The 23,697-nt window shown below is 46.0% G+C and overlaps 1 protein-coding gene across 21 annotated transcripts in view; it reads right to left on the bottom strand.

The window, feature by feature from the left end:
• Positions 1-23,697, bottom strand: part of LOC147729783 (uncharacterized) — a 373,027-nt gene that overhangs the window by 3,983 nt on the left and 345,347 nt on the right. For 14 of the 21 annotated variants that reach the window (XM_086954663.1, XM_086954671.1, XM_086954666.1 and 11 more), the window contains 7 exons: positions 23,384-23,443; positions 16,852-16,890; positions 16,623-16,658; positions 12,929-12,961; positions 12,283-12,315; positions 7,962-7,988; positions 2,808-2,834 (listed from right to left, as the gene is read on the bottom strand). In XM_086954663.1, the coding sequence (XP_086810789.1) occupies positions 2,808-2,834; positions 7,962-7,988; positions 12,283-12,315; positions 12,929-12,961; positions 16,623-16,658; positions 16,852-16,890; positions 23,384-23,443 (255 nt within the window). The remainder of the gene's footprint in view (positions 1-2,807; positions 2,835-7,961; positions 7,989-12,282; positions 12,316-12,928; positions 12,962-16,622; positions 16,659-16,851; positions 16,891-23,383; positions 23,444-23,697) is intronic. The other 7 variants (XM_086954668.1, XM_086954678.1, XM_086954677.1 and 4 more) reach the window with 3 other exon arrangements.

Here is a 23,697-nt window from a genome sequence, read left to right as displayed (position 1 = left end):
ATGCAGAAGGTATGTCGATCAGAGGATGGTAAAGAAGAAAAAAAATGACAGATGAAGAATGGAACTCCAATTGAGATGCATGGCACAAAATGGATACCCAGTGAAGATAGCTCAGAAGAATGGGGAAGGTGGTACTGGAGTGATGTTAGGTGAGACATATGGTACAGTAAAAATGGATGAAAGTGGAGGGAAATACAGGAGTGAGGATGGGTACATACAAAACACAGGTTTATCAACACTTCCATATCAGTGTGAATGCGTGTCTGGAGACTAGAGGGGTCATTTAGGGTTTAAAGGAGTGGGAGCTCTGTTCTTTCATATCCGTAGTTCTCCCACCACATTTAGAGGCGAGAGAACCACCAGGTTTCTGAAAGCGGAGCCTCAGCTGGTTCTACATTTGGAAACTCTTAACCTGGCGGACCGTCCTACTAGAGCTTTGTGGGTTTGTAGGGTGACACATCAGCCAATAATTTTTCTTGTCTGGGTCTGCCATGCCAATCAGGCGCATGAAAAAAGAGAACTATTTCTGATGTGGAGGAATAAAACTCTGTGCATGTAAGGGAATTTTCTTTTTTGCTTTTAATAAACAAATCAGGTTTGGGGAGGTTTTTTCTGGAAAGCAAAATGGAATGCCTGCTTGGGATTCTGCTTTACTGAAAGTGCATCTGCTGAAATCAGTCGATGCACTTTTAGGAAAGAGATTTAGCAACGAGGGAGGCGGGAATCTTTACATGTGTCTCAAGGGGCTTTTTGGGGTTGCAGAATTGAGGTGTCTAGTCAACTCAGCAGACTGGCAGACAACCTTCCAACTGCTAAATGGCACCCCAGGCTTTGGGGGTGTGCATGGTTGTGGAAGTGTAATATCCCAACAAGCCCTCTAGGAGATGCCAAAGCCAGTATACAAAGCCAGAGAGAGGGGCTTCCCTAACTCTTTGACTGACAAAGGGTGAATTTTCAGTATGCCTGGGCTAAGTGCCCAAGTCCAGTGTGAGAGACAGTGAATTCAGGTGGTTCGTTTGCTGCATGCTGCACTGGACAGATGAGTATGAACTGGACAGATGAGTATTTAAAATGAGGAAAGTTTCCAGGGGGAGGGGAAGAAATGGTGATGAGCTGTAAAGCACGGTAGACTTCTGCTATTGACTTAGATCATGCAACTCCCATTGAGGAATGTTTCTTCCTAGAAGTTCTGTTTCCCATCCTATGGAGATGAGATAGGACTCTCGGGCGACCTGAAGGTTGGACAAACCTCCAGTTGGTTGACTTGAACCATTTGTGGACAGCTTTTCTGGTCCCCACAATCTCTGCACCTTTGGACAGACCTGGACACAGTCAATGAAAGCCACTTTGAACCCAGATTTACCATTCCCCTACCATACAGTAAAGTAAGGGGGTAATCAAGTGTGTGTCACCAGTGTATGGCTCCCAACCGGGTGAATGAGAGAGTACAGGAGTGGCCCTGCTTTTAAGTTCAGGGACTGGATCCTGCCCCAGATTGCACACATATTTTGTTATAGGCCCACATTTATCACAGCTTTGCCCAATCACTTTAGTGGGGCTTTGAGGATATACAGCACACTTAGGCCGTCCCACTAGCTAACATGCCCCAGTAACTGTCAAACACATGAACTGTCCACACTTTACTAAAAGAGAGTAAAGCCCCTATGATCTCCTTAGAAGGTTGATTTGTTCCCATTCCAAGTAAGGAAGATGATCTGACACAGAACCTCGTCCTGGAGCGTCTGAGGACCCCTGGGGTCAGTAACGAGTGTGAGAATGGATGTGTGATCAATACATGTGAGTGATTCATGTCTAATGAGATTTGGTTATCTGATGACCATAGTCTATCATTATTATTAATTGTTTCGGTGGATTGTCTCCTTGTAGTCAGTGAGATGTCTATGTTGGAGGTTTGCTGTTTCCAGACCTTCTTTTATTGTGTCCATAAATGCCATAGTGTTACGCACATACTACAGCATGGGACTGTTCACTAATGCAAGGAAGATCCCTGGGCCCGGAGAACAAGCTAGAGGCCTCAACATTATACCAGGGTTGTACACAGTAACAGTTTGGGGCTGATCTCAGAAACCCATATGTGACAAATACATGGACCAGAAGAGCTAATGATGTAGCAGGAAGCAAAAAAGCAAGGTTAGCACAAGTGAGAAACTGAAAGAGTATAACTGACACAAGAAGCAGGTAGGATGGTGCAGGTATCAAAAGAGTGATGGTGGGAACAGACACAAGGAAAGGTCAGTCTGGCCCAGTTATAAAAAGAGAGAAAGTTGGCATAGTCACCACAAAAGAGAATGGTGGTACTGATAACACTGGATAAAAGAATAGCAAATCTTCAAGAAGAGGGAATGATGGCAAAAGAATCAAGGGAGTAGATAGAAGGATGGCTAAGGAATAGAAGGATGACGGATGACACAAGCAACAGAACGAGAGAAGGATGCAAAGCAACGATAAAATGGGAGCAAAACACACAAGTATCATAACAGAGAGGCAGAGCATCAAATAGAAGACAAAAGAGAGGGATTGCACAGTGCCAGCGGAAAGCGTTCCAGAGAGCATATGGAGAGCATGAGGCAGTGAAAACACTCTGGAAAAAATGACATATTCCCAAGGAAACAGGAGAAAGGATGGATTTGATGATGCAAGACAAAACAATGTAATTGAGAAAATAAAAATGTTCTAGCATACAGGGTGCAGCGCTCTGATATTAATTCAGAGGTTTATAGGGGTATGTCTGGTACACCTTATTAAATCTCTACTAGCCATCAGGCTGGCCAGTTTAAGTAACTTACCTGCAGCCAAGCCACCAGCACCATAACCTGAGGGGAAAAGAAATATCACCATTAGAAACCTAATCAGGCAGCAGGATAACTCTGTATATAGACCATCCTTAATACGGAAACTCTGGCTCTCCTGAACGCAACCCTATGGCACGAATCCGAACACAGGCCAGCTGGTATATAGAGGAACTCAGGCTGACAAAACGGCAGTGCAAGAAACAGGAGTGCAAGTGGAAACCAAGTCAAGACACCACACATAAAGTCCTAAGACACTACCAGCAGCAGATACGGAACACAAAGAGCAGAGCTCTTGGCGATCACATTGACACCGGCACTAACAGCAACAGGCATATCTTGTGCCTCCTTCCACCTCCACCACGTCACCCCCTCACAAGACCTTTGGAACAAGTTCTCAGAATTCTCTTGTGACAAAATCACCTCCATTTACGGCAACTTTGACCATCAACCAGACCTAGTCACCATTGCAGTGCAACTTTGCATCACAGCCGAAGAAGAAATCCTGACCTCATGGCCCACTGTCACCATCGTCGGAATGGCTGCTACCATGAAGATTATCCACTTGAGGTCCCCATCTGACCATTGCCCCCCCGCCTTCACCAAAGGACTCCATCCAATCACTGAAGCACTAACACCCATCTTCACATATCTTCAACACCTCCATTGACTTGTCCACACCTCAAAATATGCCACCATCACACCAATGCTTGAGACACCATCCACTGATCCAGCCGTGCTTTCCAACTACAGACCCATCTGCCTCCTACCATACCCAGCAACGGTCTTAGAGAAACTCATCAACTAACACCTCACAGACTATCTCAGGAACCATCAGCTCCTCAATGCTGTGCAGTCTGAATTCAGGCCGACCACCGTACAGAAATAGCACTTATTGCCGCCGCAGACATCAGCATCACTCTTGACAGATGAGACACAGAAGCCCCATTCTCTTGGACCTCTCTGCAGCATTTGACACTGTCTCACACCCCATTATCATCAGGCACCTGCACGAGACTGGGATCCAAGGACCCGCTCTCCACTAGATATGCTCTTTCTTTTTTTTGTTTGTTTTTTTTAAAACCTTTATTGTGCAAGTAGAAGCATACAAATACGGGCCTACAACCAATCAGGCCGGCCACGACACATTATAAGCGCACAAAGTCAGCATTGGAATTCCCCAGCAGTTTCTCAGCAGTATATGAACAAGCAATCAACATTAAGAGGCCGAGTATAGCAGCTAGGAGCAGGATCAAAGAAGGTTAATTTTATAATATAAAGGAAGCATAGCAGGAGCAGTAGCAACTTTTGACATCTGAAATCCTATGGCGGGCAGTTGGTAAAGCATCAATACAAAGGAACAGTGAGAAGCGGAAGTAATAGCAGCAATTGGCAAAAGTCAACATAGAGTCGCCCCGTTTCAAATCAGTTCCCACCGCTGCCCACCATCCACCCGTCAGCACCTGAATGTGTGCTGGTACAGTACAAAGGAATCAGAACAGCAACGCTAAGGTAGCCATCCACTATACTAACCCAAATAAAAGGGAAAAAGAGGGGGGAAGGGCAGAGAAAGGAATATTAAAACAGGAAAGAAAGAGCGCAGCGCCGCTATACGCGTCCCATGGCGAATAAAGGACACAGAACTAGGGACCCACGATCGGGGTCGAAGCGAGTAAGACACGATATATATGCTATCATTATCATGGACGTGAGGAAGTCATACCCCACACTGCCGGCTAACACTCCATGGAGGACGCGCGCAGACACAGCACCCCGATAAAGGGATACAAAAGAGCCATAGAACTAAGAAGAACGGACAATATAAAGACCCCATCCCTCCCACACCACCCTGCACCCCTGCAGAAGGCTACGGCCTACCCCCCCAGCAGCGTGCCTGTCGCCCTAAGTGGAACCCGAAATATAGAAGAATCAGAAAGTGAGAAAAGAACACAACAGACAAAAAGAGAAAGGAAGAGGGAAAGAGAACCAGTGGGAGGGGAGATCTGCAATCGAACATTCAGCTCCTACCCCCCGCCTTAACACTGCTGAAACCCACATCGAAACGAGATTGACACAACCTCAAATACCAGGAACATGAAGAGGAATCGGTCATATTGTTACAGCTGCGAGCAGTCCTCATCTCCGCACAATAATTAGCAGTCCGCCGAGGCAATTCCGTCTCACCCCTGTCCTCTCCTGGTCATAGCTTTAGTATACAGTAAAATAGAATACAGCAAGCAGTTCGGCATGGAGTGTACACAGGATCGAAACAAGGCAGGCCAAGGGTGCAAAGCAGGGGATCCCAGTCTCGAACAGCAATGCAAACAATGGCGGCAGAAGACCAAAGTGTCTAAGAGCAACATCAGGAGCAGCAAACAGTCTGGGTGTGGTTCCGCTGTCCAAGGGGGCGAGGTATCCCCCGCGGGGGAGCCATGGGACCCCACCAAAGCAGTTCGAGTCAAACAGCCGCCGAGCTCCCCAGCCAGACTGACCCGGACGGGCCCCGACGTGGGGCCCTCACCCATGACCGCCACAATCAAAACTTTCTGGAGGTTCGGGATCGCAGACATACGGTCTCCCAGGTGAATGACGGCATCACTCACTGCAACATCCGAGGGAGGCAAAGCAGCACACTTCTTCAGTCGGGCCGCATTCATGGGGGACGGCCCAACAGGCATGGCGGCAGAAGCGCTATCTTGCACAGCTGCGTCAAGGGCCATGGCCGCACGCCAAGAACATAGGGCGGCGAGGACATCGCCAATCGTGGGATCACTCCCACAAGCTTCAGCCATCGTGCATTTCGACAGACCAGACTCGTCGCCCCAAACAAATCCGGGACCCAGGGCGCCGGCCGCCATTTTGTCAGTGCAGCAGGGATGCTCCGCTCCTCAACCCTCCGACCGGGCCGTCGAATAGGGCTCACCGGAGTTCCGTCGATCCCCGGTAATGGCAATCTTGGTGCAGAAAGATGGGCCGCCAAAAAACAAGGGGTCGTCGGCGCCACCGTCTCACGGGCGCCGCCCGCCGATTCCGGGCGAAGGGCTTCAAGATGGCCGGACAGGACAACAAAGGGGGGGACAAGCCTCCTGTACGGTCTACCCCCGTCCGAGGCGGGCCGCGCCCCGCAACAGAGCCCCCGGGCCACCAGACCGGGCGCGGTCAGTCGCCACCGGCACAACCGCACAATGGCCTCTTCAGCCGACCCCTCTCCTCCACCTGGGGCCGGCGTCGATGCCCCGCTCCGGCCGAGCGTCACAGGCGAGTACCCGGCCCGCACGCCTCGGAGGCTCCGGAGCAAACAAGAGCACAACTCCAGTTCCGCGGCACCTCGGAGCCCCCAGGCCAGACGGTAAGTGCGAGCAGCGTTTCACCTTCCCATATTCCGCCAAATGTGTCTCCTCGGGGCAGGATGAAGTACAGGATATGTGTTTCAGGCAGGAGGTTGACGGAGCCGAGCTACAATGCGGCCATCTCGGTTGCGAGCTTGGCTCCTCCCCCAGATATGCTCTTTCTTAACGGATAGGACACAAGCTGCCAGTCTAGCACCTTACTCTTTTGGAAACCTGCAAACTCCTCTGCAGATTGCCTCAAAGTTATTTGCTCAGTCCCACCCTCTTCAACGCATACATGATCCCTCTTACCAACGTCATCCGTGCACACAACATCTCCTACGACGACAACGCGGACTTCATGTCTTTTCAATTAAAAGTCTGCTTTACAAACACACATAAAATCACTCACTACCAACAATCTTACATCATCCTTCAGAGTTTAAGTTAACCCTCATAGCTAAAGCCCTGCTTGTTTCCTCCAGTCCAGTGCTTTTAATTGTTTCCCATTTAATGCTCTCATAGTATCCTCACAGCCAAAACGTGTATACTGTGCTCCACGATCAACTCTTTCACCTTTCCTTTATTAGCACTTACATCCTACATTTAGATAACTCTTTACACCCTCCCTAAACCACCACTTACACCTTACCTCATAGACAACCCTTACACCATCCATTACAATACTTGACACATCAAACTCTTACACCCCTCCAGTGAACATCTTAAACTGATCCTCAAACCACGGGCCAGATTTACTAAGGGTTTGCACTGAATCAATTTCACATGCAAAGGGTATTTTATGCTGAAAGTTATTCCTCGTTGATCTCCAACTGCACAAACACCCTCTTAGTGTTTGCCTGGGATGCGTGTTTCGGTTGGACAAGCACAGAATCCATAGGTTTTGGTGCAAAGCCAGATTTATTAAAATAGCATGAACTGCCTTTAACCCCAATCCTAATGCCAAAAGAAAGCTGATGCAAGCAAGGAGTGAAGCGGTATATCGTCTTTACTAGGTGCGCTTTACACTAAAGCTCACAGTTTAAATGTCTGAGCCCTGTGCTAATCTCTTCAAAGGAATTTGTACTGGAGGGTGCTGTACCAATCCTAAGCTGGACAGTGTAGAGTTTCTTTTACGCCACAGTGTGAGTCTCTGTGTGATGCACAACAACCAGCCTTAGCGTGAGTGAAAAAGATGGCAACTCTTAGTAAATCTGGCGCTGTGGTATTCTCTGTCTTTCATGCAATGCAACACTGAAATCCTTCACACATCGCTCCCATCCATAAAGGACGGCAAATCTGGTCCCAACTATTATACTTGAGCTCACAGCTAACTCTGTCCCTCAAAGCCAAATATAAAAACTGCAACACGATGCATAAATAAACAACTCTTAGACTATCTCTCACAATAAACCAGCTCTTGCATTATCCCTTGCAACCATTTACACCATCCCTACCAGCTTTTCAGATCATACTGCAGTTATCTTATACCTTCCCTCCTTCACCAATTTCACACCCACCCTTTCAGCTAAAGTCTCTGTAGCTCTATCACTCAGAGCCAATTCACTTGAACTACTAAACACATACCAGTTCCCCAGTCATCGCTGTTACGTAATACCCCGGAACCAGTGCAATAGACGTCCAGCTATCCAGGGCTCATACAATATCTTTCTTCTTAAACACTAACCTCTCGTATCTAATCTCATTCACCCATGAAGTAATATTCAGCCATACACTATGGGTTTCAAGCTGATATAGGCATCACCTAAGTCTTCAGCATCAAATCCGTTTCAATTAGAAGTTTATCATTTTTATAACTCACCTGCAGGCAGACCTCCAGCTCCATAACCTAAGAAAAAACAGATACTTTATCATTTGAATGCAATCAAAAGTACACTCCCAGGGTTGTTATTGCATTGTTCTGTTATTGTGGTATAGGTTTGCAATATAGGGTTATTAACCAAACATGAGGCATCCAGGTGCTACCTGGTTCAAGAAATGTGAAAACAAATTCACTCCTCAGTCCGAATGTAGCAGGAACACCTCAAGAGAAATATTTAAGAAAACGAACTTATTTTGGGTAGGTTAGTCAATCTACACAGATTAAAATTTTGTTCCTAGCAAAACTATCAACCTCCCATGTTGAGGCTTCAAAGTCAGTAGATTGCATGTGAGAACTGGATACTGGAATAGAAATAACGAGCTGAAAGAGGGAGTGATGGATGCTTTTATACGCAATCAACACTATTAGCGTCAATGTGACCGACCATGCTCTGAAACTTGATAAGGTGATCAGGTTATTGGAGGAATCCATTACTTTTGTGCTAGAACACTCCTGGTATGGACCTTACTCTAAAGACCAAATAGCATATTTCCAGGAAATGCTAGATGTTCAATAAGCGCTTCAAATCTATGGTGACTGGTCTGGACTATTTGGTTGATTTGGGCTTCGGTGGTCAGAAAGGAAATGAAATGAAATCATGAGTGTGACTGATTCTCCGACATTGGTATCATCCACAGATTAAATGCTGAGATTGGTACTCTCCCTGTCCCCAGCATCGGTCACAGCACATCAATGTATGACCGTTCCACTGCTAGAGAGGAAAAAGTCACCTTCATTGGAATCAATGCCATGATCCACTATCACATGATATAAGATATCCATCACAACATGTGCATCTATGGAAGATCCAGAGAAGGGCAGTGAGGACATAGGACCCCCTTCCCTTTTGTGACATTTGTAAAACGGTTCTAGGTAAATAGGCATTGGTGTGGAGGATTACTGTCAACTATCAAAGAAACTTTAAAACAAAAGGATTTTTTTTTCATAGCCGGCATGTTTCATTTAAGGAAATGGATGTGCGTAAAAAAGGTACTTTATTTAAAGTCAATCACAGACATAGTAGTCTGCTGACCCAAGCAGGCCACCGCCACAGTGATTTTCTCCAATCGGAGTGAGTCGCAATTTGCGACATACATCATAAATACTTATGAGTAAGTCGGATTGGAACCCAGTCAGAATTCTTTCTTTGCTAACTGACCTATTCATACAAAGGTTGGTTCGCAGGAAAAACTTTCTGGGCATAAAAAAACCGGGCACAAATTTCAACTAGCATTTGTGACCGGAGAGTACATATATATGGGCCTTAGTTTCGAACTGTTAGGACTGATATAGTTATTTGACAGTAATGCTGGACAACAGATTCAAATAATTCAGACTGGGAAGATTTGTCAGTGCATTTAAGAACATACTGCCTGCCAGTGGCATAACAATGACCCACAAACCCAGCTGAAGCAGGAAGCCACAGAAAGCTGTGATAGAAACGTAAAGGGGCCCACAGATAATCCTGTGTTCCTTTCAGTGGTATAGGAGGCGGAATTCCCCCAGAAGCTAGGTGCACAGAGTAAAGAGTCAAATCAAGATCCAACTAAACAGAAGACCCTGAGCACTTACAAATCAAAAGAAGAAGCCAGAGTGGAGGTGTTAGTCTGTGGCCATGTCTGTGATTGACACAGAAAGCAGAATTAATTGAATGTATTTTGTGGGAAAGGTGTTTTTGACGCGAAGGAGGTTGGGTTTCCCTTCCTGAAGAAGGATGATAGCTCAAGCTCCAGGCTCGAACAGCTCAGTACTCTAAACCTAATAAACAGACTATTTTAGATGTTCTTAATATATCACTTAATACAGACTTTGACAGAAAAAGAAACTGATGCACAAAGCCCTATCTGGCTAGAACCACACATGTAGCCTAGAGGGAAAGCTGAGATCAGGAGCTGGGTCTGCAGCTTCGCCAGAGTCTGTAAGCACTGCAGATTACACTGGTTTTCCACAGCAGTAGTAGTTGAGGAGCAAGGATGCTTGCTCACGCGCACTGCTCCTCCTGGTAGTTGCGGCTTACACACTGTAAACCTGTTTTCAGACTGGGCACTGCTGAAGTTCCCTGCTGCTGTGCGGGTGCTGTAGGCAGACACACCTGTGGGTGGGGTCCATTGAAGAACAGCCGGAAGAGCTGGCCCTCTGAATCTTTCTGTGAATCTATACTAATGTTGTGACCACCTTCCATAAGCTGCAGGTGTCCCAGGAATTCAGAGAGAAGGCCAGTTACAACTAGAGAAGAGGAGGCGGCCACTTGTGAGCATGTGAGGGAGTCAGCACATTACAGTGTCCTCACTAGGCCCAACTGGCTCTTTGTTGCAGACCCCCGAGATACTCATATCTGCTCTCTCATTGAAAGACCACCGAAGGTAGTGCTTGAACGGAGATTACAATAACTCCTCTGCTGATTGCAGATCCCATGGGGAGTGGCATAAGGGGGTGGGGCGTTGGGTGGGGGGCTCCTGCAAGGTTGGGTTTAAAAATCAGCACAAAAGCCTCCTGCAGGGGTTGGAAAAGCTTCCAAACGTCGTAGGCACACTCAGTGCTCTAGCGGCTCTTCGCTGCCGTAACAGAGACCCGGTAACCTACAGAGCAGACCAGTGCACTGACGAGGGGGCCATGGAAAAGTTAAGGTTGTAGACTTATGGAAAATACTGCAAGGCTATGAATGGAGAAGTGGAAGCAGACAGCATCAAGGGCAGTGTATGAACACCTGAATGGAACCAGAAGAGGAGATCCTTCTCAGTATTAGAGAAAGTCACCACCCCTATGGAGGAGGAGAGGGTTCAGGCCAAAGGCTTTAGATTTAGGAGCACTATTCAGGCACCAATCCAAAGTACAACAATTCTTCCACAGAGCGCTGTGTGCTAAATACCGGTCAGAAAAGCCCATGACAGAGGTCTGTAAGAGTTTCTGGTAGACACAGCCTCAAGGCCTCACAAGCACCACGATGAAAAGCAGTGGGCACGAGGAGGCCATGCTGAAAGACAGAGGCCCTGCACGGTGGCTTCCAAATTGGACTACAGATTCAGTGTCAGCAGCCCTTATATGATACTTGTTTGCCAAACTTTTCAGTCTCATCACACATGCATGTGTCTGCTGATAGCAAGTCTTGCCGTTCAATCTTGTTTATGTGATTGGCCATCGTTGGGGTTAAGGTCAGATGAAGGGAGCCGGAGGCAGGAAGGCGCCTTGGCCACTCACAACAGTCTTTGTTTGCCTGGAACTTTCTGGTCTTTACTCACTTGCTGGAGAGTGAATAAGGCCAAAGGGACGTAACGACTGTAGCAGTGAGGAAAAGCGAAAAAACAGGACAGAATGCAATATTTTAAATTCTATAAGTGTCACAATGTGAGAACGTCTGGAAGGAGTCACACTCCACTCACCCTGTAGAGATTCAATCCCTCCATGCAATTCAGTTCTGATATCATAACGAGAGCTCCAAGTTCCAAATCCCTTTAGCAGCATACCTGGCATCTTGGCAAGACCTCTGATTCACTCAAAGTCCAATGTTATGGAACATATCAGAGATCTCTTTCTTTCAGCCTCAAATGTTCTAATTCTTTATACCAGGGTCAGGGACATTGAGTTCTGGATCAAAAACCTCTCTAAGAGACAACTCACCAGCCCTCAAGGAGAGACTGACAGTGCGAACATCCACATATAAGACCTATCTAGCGAAAAGGGTGAGGAAAATATAAACTGGTAGCTTTTTCATTATTTGGATTTTGTAATGACAGTCACAATTTTGTGTATATAACAACACAGGGTCCTGGCTGTTCACAGTAAGGCTAAGCCAAATATGCCAAAAAAAAACAACACAATGGCCAATACTGGATAAACTTCCAAATAGTCAAATAGTAACCTTTGTGAATAAAGCATAAAGGTCCATTTTGCGTCACTAGTTACATTTTTATTTTATTCACTAGTTAAATATTGCAATTTTTTAAACCATGTCACAATTTAAATATGCATGTATAAACAATTAGACAGTTAGACATAACAAACCAACGGTTTTATACATAAAAATGTAACTAGTGACGCAAAACGGACCTTTATGCTTTATTCACAAAGGTTACTATTTGACTATTTGGAAGTTTATCCAGTATTGGCCATTGTGTTGTTTTTTTTACTCACAATTTTGTAACATTACTATACATTTCTTTCACGTTGTTCAATGAACTTTTCGACCTTATGAACATTATGACATTAACCAACTAAAGGAACATTTTCCATTAAGTTGACATAACCAAGTTTAGCAACTCACCTGCTGGCAAGCCTCCAGCCCCAGCTCCATAACCTGAACACAAGGAAAGACGTCTCATCAGAACACAACTGATTATCATTCCCCCAGCCTCAACGCTCTTCCTGCATCCCCTTTACTGACTCCATCCAGCCCGGGCTGCGACTCTCGCACTATCCCCTTTAGTCCATGCACTACTCTATATGATTGTTTTTTACCAGCTCATCTCTTGCATAGAATACTACTTTACCACCCCAAATGCCCTCTACATCATCACAACATACTCTCATATCATTACAGTATGAAACAATCTCCCGCAGTCAGCTCATCTGCATTCTCCAGCGCCAAAGTGCCAACACTATTCCTAGGTGACCCCCAATCCAACATCCTCCTCAATCTAGCAGGGCCATCCCATCATTGTCTGTGCTATAACACCCTGTATAGGCATTGGTCCTGCACCATCCCAAAAGGTAAAGATTCTCTAACACCAGGAAGGCTAGAACTCTAAATGACTTCCTCACCCGTTATAAACCTGTGTTCTCCTTTTTTATCTTTTCCTGATACTCGCTTATTCAGTTTCGAGATGTATACAGATAGATGCCATGTGTACAGCTCACGGCCATGGCACAAGGCTTTCAAATACAACGTTCATCCCTTTTTCTGTACTCACCTGCTGGCAAGCCTCCAACACCAGCTCCGTAACCTGAGAACAAAAAAAGCATCTAAATACACCAGCAGCGCTCATATTCAGCCTTCCTGGTCGGTCCCACACTCAGTCCTCCATACTCAGAGCTCACACATGACCAAGCCCAGCCTCTCAGCCAGCCCACCATGGCCAGAGATTAAAGCCAGTGATGGGTCTGTAGCCAGTACCAGTCCCACGAAGTATAAAAAGAATGGGGTTTGACCCCAATCAGAGAAATATTTTTCTCTCACCTTATCCTGTTGGCTGGTAGGAGTATCATTCCGTCTCCTATGAGGTGTTAGCTTTGCAAAGCATTTCAAAAGTAAATACTTTATCTTATAGATGCATTACATACCGAAAACATAACAACTCAGATTTACTAACGCATTGCATGGGGCTTGCATTACTTTTGTATTGCAAACCCAGCGCAAAGTGTTACAGTGGGACTTACTATCCAACGTACATCTGGATTTGTGTTGGATAAATTCCCAAGGTAATGCAAAGCCGTGCAATGCGCTGTCTTGTGTTACTTTGCGTCATTGCTTAATTTGTACATTAAAAAGTGCTGGTGCTGCAGCTCTGCACTGAAGCTGGCGGTTGGTGCATTGAAACGTTGGTGCGCCAATTACCAAGGCTGGTAGTCTTTTATCTACCAACAGACTAGACTCTCTGTTTTCCTCCCTCTTGCATGCTCTTACTTTTTCACTTTGTGACGGGTTTGCTGGAGTTCTGTTTACTCAGTGTGTTTTACCTCTCTTGTACTCTGTAGATATCTGATGCTGGAATTAAGTGCAGGTCTCTAAAAATAAGTGCTGGCAACAAGTGGCTCAAATTAAGCATGCTTTGCATCAAAGGGATGTTCTGTGGGTTGCCCACGGGTGTTCCCATGCAAACAGTCATGGGTTTTGAGGCAAGTCTCTATCTACAAAGAATCGTAGACAGGGATTTGTGCCTAAATCCTAATCCTCCTTGAGACATGCGCAACAAGGACAAATGTTTTAATTGCTCCTTGTTTTTCCTACTTTTCTTGTGTGCTGCGTTGTACAGCACGCATACAGTGTGAAAAGTATTAAAGGCTAGTTCTTGATGTACAAGAAGGGACCCTAAACCAATGCTTAAGCGAACACAGCCACCCTTGCACTATTGCATAGGGTGTTTGCACTGGCGAATAGCTACCAAACGTGCCCCAGCATAGGGACAGAGAAGCACAGTGGCATGTCTTAGTAGATATGCGTTGTTCTGCTCTCTACCTTTCATGCAACACAACTTTAGTTGCTGTGTTGCCTTCCATAATTTCTTAGTTGTAGTTTTTCTTTGTTTTTTTAGTGCAACAGGCTTTTTAAACAGGGTTGAACTAGGACAGAAAATTGACCCAGGCACCAAAATAAGAGTGTCTCAATTTAAAAATTGGGTAGTAAAAAATGGGGACCACATTCGGAGAGCCCCCACTGTGGCTTCTCTGGTATGCATCTCATTTGTGTAGGACTCCTACACCAAAGAATACCCTATCCAGCCAATTAACCACAGCTAGCATTGCGATGCGATTTTGACAAAAAGCATTGGTAGCTCGCGAGAGCAGAGATGGAGCTGGAGACTTGGTTACTTGGGGGAAGGTACGTGTTCAGCAGCTGCTGTGGGTCTGGTAGCAGCTGATTTATTTTCTAGAACTCTGGGCTGCTGCAGCGCACTTAAAAGGACATGCTGTACTACTTTCATACCATACAAGACACCCAGTGCTGCAGTGTGTGTCCAGTGCATCCAACTGTCACCTGCACAGTGCTTTCGGCTCCTGCACCCTACTCATTATATGAAGATTCTCCCAACAGCAGCCCACAAACAGCCACACATCTGGCCCTCTCCTTAAAGCCGGTCCACACACAGCTACAAACTCGGCCCATACACTGACCCGTCAGACTGGCGCTTCTGACACTTTCAGAAAGCCCTATCGGCCAATCCGACACCGTTTTTTAAATTTTATTTTATCTTTTAATCCTGACTGAAAATGCTAGCTGCAGATGCAATTTTCCAAAGTATATAAATGGTGTTACTGCCACCGGATTTATTTTATGTTATCTTTTAATCATGACTGAAAATGCAAGCTGCAGATGCAATTATCCAATGTATATAAATGGTGCTACCGCCACCTGGTGGTGCGGGAGCACGATGGTCAGGTATTCTGGTAGACAAACTCCTCTGCGGTTGAGCAACCAGCTAATCCTTTTCGGGTTTTTTAAAAACGTATTATTATTGATGACGTTGGAGCAGGCACAGTATTCTTTCTAATTACGTCTCGTACAACACCCAATGGCGGTATGAGTACAATGTTATGATGCCTTTCACTCACACAACGCCAAGACATCTCTCCTGAGAAGACTCCGGAACCTGAATCGCTGGGGAGAATGGAGGGCCCCGGGGGAAGCAAAGACGCAGTCTAGTCTTCCCCCGGGGTCTTTCGCGTGGGGAAGGGCCAGGCTGGGGTGGGGGGTGTGGGTATAAGAATGCAGGGGGAGGAAGGTGACTTCCTCTTCTTGCATTCTGGCATTGCTGGATGGGATAGTTTTCTGTGGCCACCCACCCACCCTACAGTTTTTAGGGCTGGCGGAGCGTGCCAGTTTAGGACGTGCTGCGGGTTTTGGCGGTATTTGGGAGGGGTGGGGAAGTCACTAGTGGGCGCACCCACCTCTCGTGGGGGGGAGGAGTGAATGATGGAAGGGGCGGCTGGTGGCAGGAAAGTAGTGCCAGGATGCGAAGAGAGATTGGAGGTAAGGTTGAAGAACGGAAGGCGGAATGAAAGGAGAATATGAGGATGGAGTTTTGGAGTTGGGGGGGAGATTTCGTTATTTGTTGATTATTGTTGTGGTTTATGTTGTGCAGCCTGGTCTCAATAAATGGCTTTTTACGCTTAACATCAGTGTGGCCTGATTATTGCGCGATTTCAACTAGGCTCAATTAACAGGCCCTGACCCTCATGAAACTGAGCAGGTAAATGATCCTGATGAAATCTGCTGATACCAGGCCGAACGGGATCAACCAATAGTGAAGCACCCTGGGGGGAGTACTTTGCTAGTCAGGCCCCTGGAAGGCGCATGCTCAGCTTGCCAACACTCCTCAGCATTACTGCCTCCTAAATCTTCCTCGCCACCAGATTTAAAAAGTTTGGCGAGACAGACAATACTCGGAGTAATGAAGATTACCGGCTAGTAACCAGGCATTAATGTGGTTGCTGTTCGGCTCAGCGTGCCATCAACTGATCCAGATTGAGAGACTACAAATCCCAGATGCACACTCTTCTAGCTCTGCGCTGTTCGTCCCCTGAGTATCACCCCGCTGTGCTGTCACCTCGGAGTGTGCTTGAATCCCGTTTTCTCCCCCAGTACTCCCCAGCCAGTGTTCCTGCCCCATTCGGCCCAGCAGGAGTCCTTCGCCAGTCAGAGAGCTCACAGCCCCGCTGTCCGCACTCTCACACAGGCCACCCTCGCCCTCTCTTTTACTTGACCATCCCGTCCTCTTGGCCTTTAGCCCTTGTTAACTCCGAGGAGAGGCACGTCATTTCCGGTTTCTTAATTTATTTATTTATTTATTTTCTGACATTTATAGAGCGCGAACAATTACCCTTGGGTGTCTCGGCGCTTAACAACTCAGCGCACATATATCAGACACATTAGCTGCAGCAACTCACCTGCCGGGAGCCCTCCAGCACCATACCCATAATAACCTAAGACCGTGAAGAAATGCCAGCATCAGAACACAACACAAATGGGCATCATTTGCCTACACAGTTAGCGAGTATACTACAGTCACACCCAGCGCCCCTACACCTTCAGTATCATGCACATTGATGGAAAGACTGCACGGCACTGTATCTGAGCAGACTGCACATACGAATGAAATACCCATGAAACACATACCTGGCTTGGGAGCTTTCTGACCAGCGCCTGGATACACACCTGAAAAAGAATTCAGATATTGGAGGCTCAGAATAGCACAGAAAGAACTCGCAGAGATAGATCTTCACGGTATCGTATCGGTGTTAACCATTCAGATGTTCTGTGAAGTGCTGCACCCAACTTTAAGCCAGCTAGGGTGCTTTCGTGGGGAAGGTCTCACACATATTACGACACCTTAAGATGTTACGATTTTGGGTCAACAATCGCAAGCATGAGTTAAGACTCTGGGTCAGTGCAAAATAAACTGAAAGATAACCGGTTCAAGTCAGTAGGGGGGCCTGGGGTTAGGAAGGTTGGAAACACAGGAATATCGAGCTGGTGTGTGGAGGAGTCTGGGCAGTCTTGTGCACATGAGTCTGGGCAGTCTTGTGCCTATGAGGCTGGGCAGCCTTGTGCCAATGAGTCTGGGCAGTCTTGTGCACATGAGTTGGGCAGTCTTGTGCATATGAGTCTGGGTAGTCTTGTGCATATGAGTCTGGCAGCCTTGTCCAGCTGAGTCTGGGCAGTCTTGTGCATATGAGTCTGGGCAGGCTTGTGCATATGAGTCTGGCAGTCTTGTCCAGCTGAGTCTGGGCAGTTTTGTGCATGTGAGTCTGGGCAGTCATGTGCATATGAGTCTGGCAGTCTTGTGCATATGAGTCTGGGAGTCTTGTCCAGCTGAGTCTGGGCAGTCTTGTGCATATGAGTCTGGGCAGTCTTGTGCATATGAGTCTGGCAGTCTTGTCCAGCTGAGTCTGGGCAGTCTTGTGCATATGAGTCTGGGCAGACTTGTGCATATGAGTCTGGCAGACTTGTCCAGCTGAGTCTGGGCAGTCTTGTGCATATGAGTCTGGGCAGTCATGTGCATATGAGTCTGGCAGTCTTGTGCATATGAGTCTGGGAGTCTTGTCCAGCTGAGTCTGGGCAGTCTTGTGCATATGAGTCTGGCAGTCTTGTCCAGCTGAGTCTGGGCAGTCTTGTGCATATGAGTTTGGGCAGTCGTGTATATGAGTCTGGCAGTCTTGTCCAGCTGAGTCTGGGCAGTCTTGTGCATATGAGTCTGGGCAGTCTTGTGCATTTGAGTCTGGGCAGTCTCATGGATTTACATAACATGCATATCATGGTAAATGAGAAAAATGAACAGGAGGGAAACCACCCCACTTTCACGGGGCGGGGAGCTAATTCTGTAATTGATTTTATCTGTATCTCGTCGAGCCTTGAGGCCTGGATTATGGCACCAAAAGTTATAGATATCCAACTTAGTGACCACAACTGCCTGACAGTAGAGGCACTGTTATGGGAGACCAATGGGACTGCCATTCTGGAGCGTGACATCAATAACATTGAGGCAGTACGGCCCAACGGTTTTAGACTTAGGTGGAAGGGGGATAGGGGGGAAAGCACTTCGGATTCAATAATTTCTAGCTGTCTGGATGGAATCACACGGATTTTAGAAGATGATCAAGGCACCACCAGCTCTATTGAGCTTTTTATTGGTATTAATGCCATCATCAATTCCAAGCTTACCATTACATCTAAGCATAAGGAAGAACGCCTGCGGGGGTGGTTTAACCCGGCTTGCACTTTGGCCCTAAAGGAATTAAAGTCAGCCTTATCAGTAAAGCCTAGGGATGAGGGCCTGGTTCTGGACCTCAGAGTTAGATATAAAGAAACCCTAAAACGTAGGAAATTGGAACTCCAACAGGAAGCATGGGATAATTTGACTCTGGCTGCTGAACTGAATAATTGTACCCTGTTTTGGAAAACCGTTAACTCCCCATTCCTCAAGGATGATAAGATCCCCGAATTAACCTCGAATGTCCTGAGGGATAAGTGGACCCTTCATTTTTCTAAAATCTTTGACTCGGATAGTGTATTAGGTGATTCAGGGGATACGTGGCCACATACTCCACTTGATATCACTGTCCAAGAAATCTTATATGGTATAGGGGCCAGTAAAGGAGGAAAAGTATAGGGGCCAGACGGGGTATCAATTGATATATATAAACTGGTCCCCGAAGTTTGGGGGCCTCTGTTAACCAATATTTTTAACATAGCAGTCTGTAACGAGGTGCCCCCTACCTGAGAAGAGTCAATTTTAATTCCTATCCATAAGAAAGGAAATAGAGGGGATGTCAAGAACTATCGTCCAATCTCTTTGTTGGACTCCTCCGTAAAAGTAATGAGTAGAGTGCTTTTAGTTAGGATGGAAGAATGGGTGGAGGAAAACGGCATTCTAGCAGAGAGCCAGTTTGGGTTTAGGAAGGGCCGTGGCACTTTTGAGCAGTCTCTAAATTTGGACCTGCTCATCGGTAAATATTCCCAGGCAAAGACCGGCACTATTTATCTCTGCTTCGCGGATCTGAGTAGTGCCTTCGATCTGGTGGACCATGGCATCCTTTGGGCAAAGCTTATTGAAATCGGGGCACCTGAGGGTATTGTGCACTTTCTAGCACGTCTTTATTCCAAATTACGTGCTTGTGTCCGTTATGGCCTAAACGGGGAATGCACCACTAGCTTTAAAATTGGGCGGGGAATTAGACAGGGATGTGTGTTGGCGCCACTGCTCTTCACTCTTTTCATCAATAAGATTGATTCCTTTCTCAAATCTTTGGCAGTGGATGCTCTTAAAATAAATAAAGATAGCGTCCCAGTGTTACTTTACGCGGACGACGCGGTCCTAATTTCACGCACCCGAGTCGGCCTCCAACGACTGATGGGTGGCTTCTCGCAATTTATTAATAGTAGAAAATTGGTGTTAAATAAATCCAAAACTTTTGTTATGGAATGCGGGCGAAAGAATAGAAAGAAGCACTTCTCATTTTTTATAGAGGGTCAAAAGGTCCAAGCTGTTGATCAATTTTCCTATTTGGGGGTCACGTTCTCTAGTAACAACAAATGGGCCAATGAGCACAGGAATGTTCGGGCTAAGATGGCGAGGAGTTCCCATGGAATATTCACCATGGCTACCAAATTGGGAGATAGGCGGGTCCACGACATGTTAAAAATTTTCCAGTCTCGTGTCTCCATTGCCCTGTATGGAGCAGGCATTTGGGGCCATGCCACGGCAGGGTCTCTTCAGGTAGAGGAGAACGTCTTTTTGAAGAGACTGCTGTGCCTGCCAAGCTCTGTCTCAAACGTTTTGGTGCATAATGAATTGGGTATTTATCATCTTGCCGACTTGATTCTCCTCAGACCTCTGATGCTATGGCGCTCTATTTGGATAAAAGAAGAGACCCCATTGTGTAGAGCTATTATTTCTGACTGCCTTTCTTTGGATCACTATGAAAAGATTCCATGGTTAAAATATATTGTGGAAAATTTCCGTGAGATCTTTGACATTAATATCATTGTGGACCGATGCGGGGCCAATGAGTTGTCTAAAACTGAACTTAAGGGGTGTTTTTTACAACAGCTATCCATAAGGCGCAATCAAAATAGTGCTGAACTTTCTTCCTGTGTTCTTTACCGAGACTTTAATGAATTTGTAGGTTTTCAACCTTATTTGTCACAAGTGACCTGGAATGCACATCGGTTTGCGTTGGCTAGACTGAGAACTGGAGTAGTACATCACCTTGTGGCCTTCCCCTCCCTGCATTCACATCCTGTTGGCCCCTGTTTGTGTGATAATACTACCACACAAAGCACTGTGCACTTTCTTTTGCTTTGCCAGTTGTACAAATATCTATGGATTGCCTATTTGAAGCCATTGTTTGTAAAGTTTGGTGTTAGGACAATACGAGACTCCATGAGCCTGCTTTTTAATTTACATCACCCGGATGTTTGTTTTTATACTGCTACTTTTATTCTTAAATCAATCAATGCCAGGAAAAGTATGCTCTTTTAACCTTTTAAACTGTTGTATTCTTTTGCTTTCTATGGCTGCTGTTTTATACTGTAATCCTTTTTATGCCGTGCTTTTATGGACTTGCTTTCTTGTTCCGAATAAAGCCTTATGAAATGAAATGAATGAGTCTGGGCAGTCTTGTGCATATGAGTCTGGGCAGTCATGTGCATTTGAGTCTGGGCAGTCTTGTGCATTTGAGTCTGGGTAGTCTTGTGCATTTGAGCCTGGGTAGTCTTGTGCATATGAGTCTGGGCAGTCTTGTGCATATGAGTCTGGGTAGTCTTGTGCACATGAGCCTGGGCAGTCTTGTGTATTTGAGTCTGGGCAGTCTTGTGCATATGAATCTGGGCAGTCTGGTGCAAATGAGTCTGGGCAGTCTGGTGCATATGAGTCTGGGCAGTCTGGTGCAAATGAGTCTGGGCAGTCTTGTGCATTTGAGTCTGGGCAGTCTTGTGCATATGAATCTGGGCAGTCTGGTGCAAATGAGTCTGGGCAGTCTGGTGCAAATGAGTCTGGGCAGTCTGGTGCAAATGAGTCTGGGCAGTCTTGTGCATTTGAGTCTGGGCAGTCTTGTGCATATGAATCTGGGCAGTCTGGTGCAAATGAATCTGGGCAGTCTGGTGCAAATGAGTCTGGGCAGTCTGGTGCAAATGAGTCTGGACAGTCTTGTGCATATGAGTCTGAGAAGTGAGTCTGGGCAGTCTTTCGCACATGAGTCTGGGAAGTCTTTTGCATTAGAGTATGTGCAGTCTTGTGCATATAATCAAGCAGCAACGCACACAGTGATAGTCACTCATTGAGACTGTATTTCATTAGGACGGATGACTAGAAGGGCCGTGGCACCCCGTGACAGGCAGTCTATGAAACGTTTGCAGAGTTGAGGAAGTTGCCTTCTAGTCTCAGAGGTGTGAGTAGGGGGTGCCTTAACAGTAACAAGGCAGTAAAATACCAGCAGCCAGGCCCTTAAGGCGGGGATTGCTACTACAAGAGCATTATCTGAACAAAAGTGCATTAGGCGCTGTCGGGATGTCAGAGGGACATGGTCTTCAAGCAGGAAGCACCGTGTGCAGTCCATCACTGAGACACGCCACCTGGTAACTCTGTCACCTATTCACACGGGAATACCAAGATATCACTGTAACATTTTTATAAAAAGCTCTTCCTATTACTATCTGTTATAACGTTCATAACATGAGGGATGATCTGGACATCGCAGGGCTGTGCCCAGACAGCTCGGTGGTTGTTGTTAGTCCTATAGCTGAAATATTAACCAGAGGAGCCCACTGGGTCACCTGTCTTCTCTGCTCTGGGATCTATAATGATAGGATATTGTCTGAAAGGGGATGTCCAGGACAGAAAAAGCACCAATAATACGAATGGCAGGTGGCCACTGAAAGACGGGCACCAGACTGCCAGCACAGGCAGCCACTGACGGATGGGCACTAGGCTGTCAGCACAGGTGGCCACTAAAAGACGGGCACTAAGCTGCTAGCGCAGGTGGGCACTAACGGATGGGCACTAGGCTGCCAAAGCAGGTGGCCACTGACAGCAGGTGGCCACTGACAGACGGGCACCAGACTGCCAGCACAGGCAGCCACTGACGGATGGGCACTAGGGTGCCACTGACAGACAGGCACTAGGCTGTCAGCACAGGTGGCCACTGAAAGACGGGCACTAGGCTGCCAAAGCAGGTGGCCACTGACAGCAGGTGGCCACTGACAGACGGGCACCAGGCTGCCAGCACAGGCAGCCAGTGCAGGCAGCCACTGACAGACGGGCACCAGGCTGCCAGTGCAGGCGGCAACTGACAGACGTCAAGACATTGATCTCAAAATAAAATCTTGTTGAATCCACCCACTTTTCTTTCTTTAGGGGTGCTGGTTCCAGTTTATTTTGAATTCTGATCCAAACATTTTTCAGGTGTAGAGCTAAAAAGCAGGCACCCGTCTTGCTAACCTTCCAATTTGAGTCTGAGACTCGAATTGGAATTGGAATTTATTTTGAGATCAATGTCTTGACTCAGAGATGGATCGGACATTTTAAAATTCATTTGCGAATGATCCTATGTAAATGTGATTGATAAAGGATTCACATTAACCTTAGAAGGAGTTCATAGAAACAAGAGGGCGAGAAATAAAACATAATAAAACAAAGACCTTCCCAAGAAAATTATTAGTGTATAATCCGGCTCTTTTTGAGACTGAGAAAACCAGACGAGAAACCCGTTAAAAGACATAATTGGAGAAATATAAAGAGTTTCTACATAAAATAGTAGACTTTTAAATATTGAACTATTGTCCTAAAGAAGGTGACGATCCACCGAAACACTGTGTCAACAGTTGTTCTTTATTGATTCATGGCACATATTGTTTTTCTTAAATAAAATCATGAGTATTTGATTTTAATATGTTTATTAACTTTGTCAATATTAATTGTATGAAACATGTTTTTGGAATAAAATAATTGACAATACATTCCTTTGAATTTGATGTATGATTTGATATATTTGTTTGTAAATTTAGCAACCTGGTAACAGTCGTCTACTCTTATTATATTTTAGTGTATGGCCATGTTTAATTAAACCAACTGATCTAATTAGAGGATTTAATTCTCATGTTCTCACTGTAGAAGCGTAAGGGAACTTTGTGTTTGTTACATTATTTTTACCTCCTGCTCCGACTCCTCCAACTCCACCTATTCCTCCACCAGGCCTGACGCCTACACCACCTGAAAGAGATGACATTGTTAGTTCTACATCATTTGTTGTTCAACAATGGAGCTAATAAATGATTACATTTGGCCCTTCACTGTGCAGTTATTTGGCTTAGATCAATTTCTTTCGTTAGATTCTGGTAAAGAAGAAGCTTCTAACTTCCCATGATGTTGTAGAAACAAGGAACATTGTAGGATTTTTCCCTTATCAGGAAGTTCTAAAGATTCAACTACACACAAGAATAATAGACACACATAGCTTTCAAAAG

The sequence above is a fragment of the Lissotriton vulgaris genome, chromosome 2_1, assembly GCF_964263255.1.
Source record: "Lissotriton vulgaris chromosome 2_1, aLisVul1.2, whole genome shotgun sequence".
NCBI classification, from domain to species: Eukaryota; Metazoa; Chordata; class Amphibia; order Caudata; family Salamandridae; genus Lissotriton; species Lissotriton vulgaris.
The sequence above is the reverse complement of the archived record's forward strand: the minus strand, read 5'-3'. Positions and strand labels throughout refer to the sequence as shown.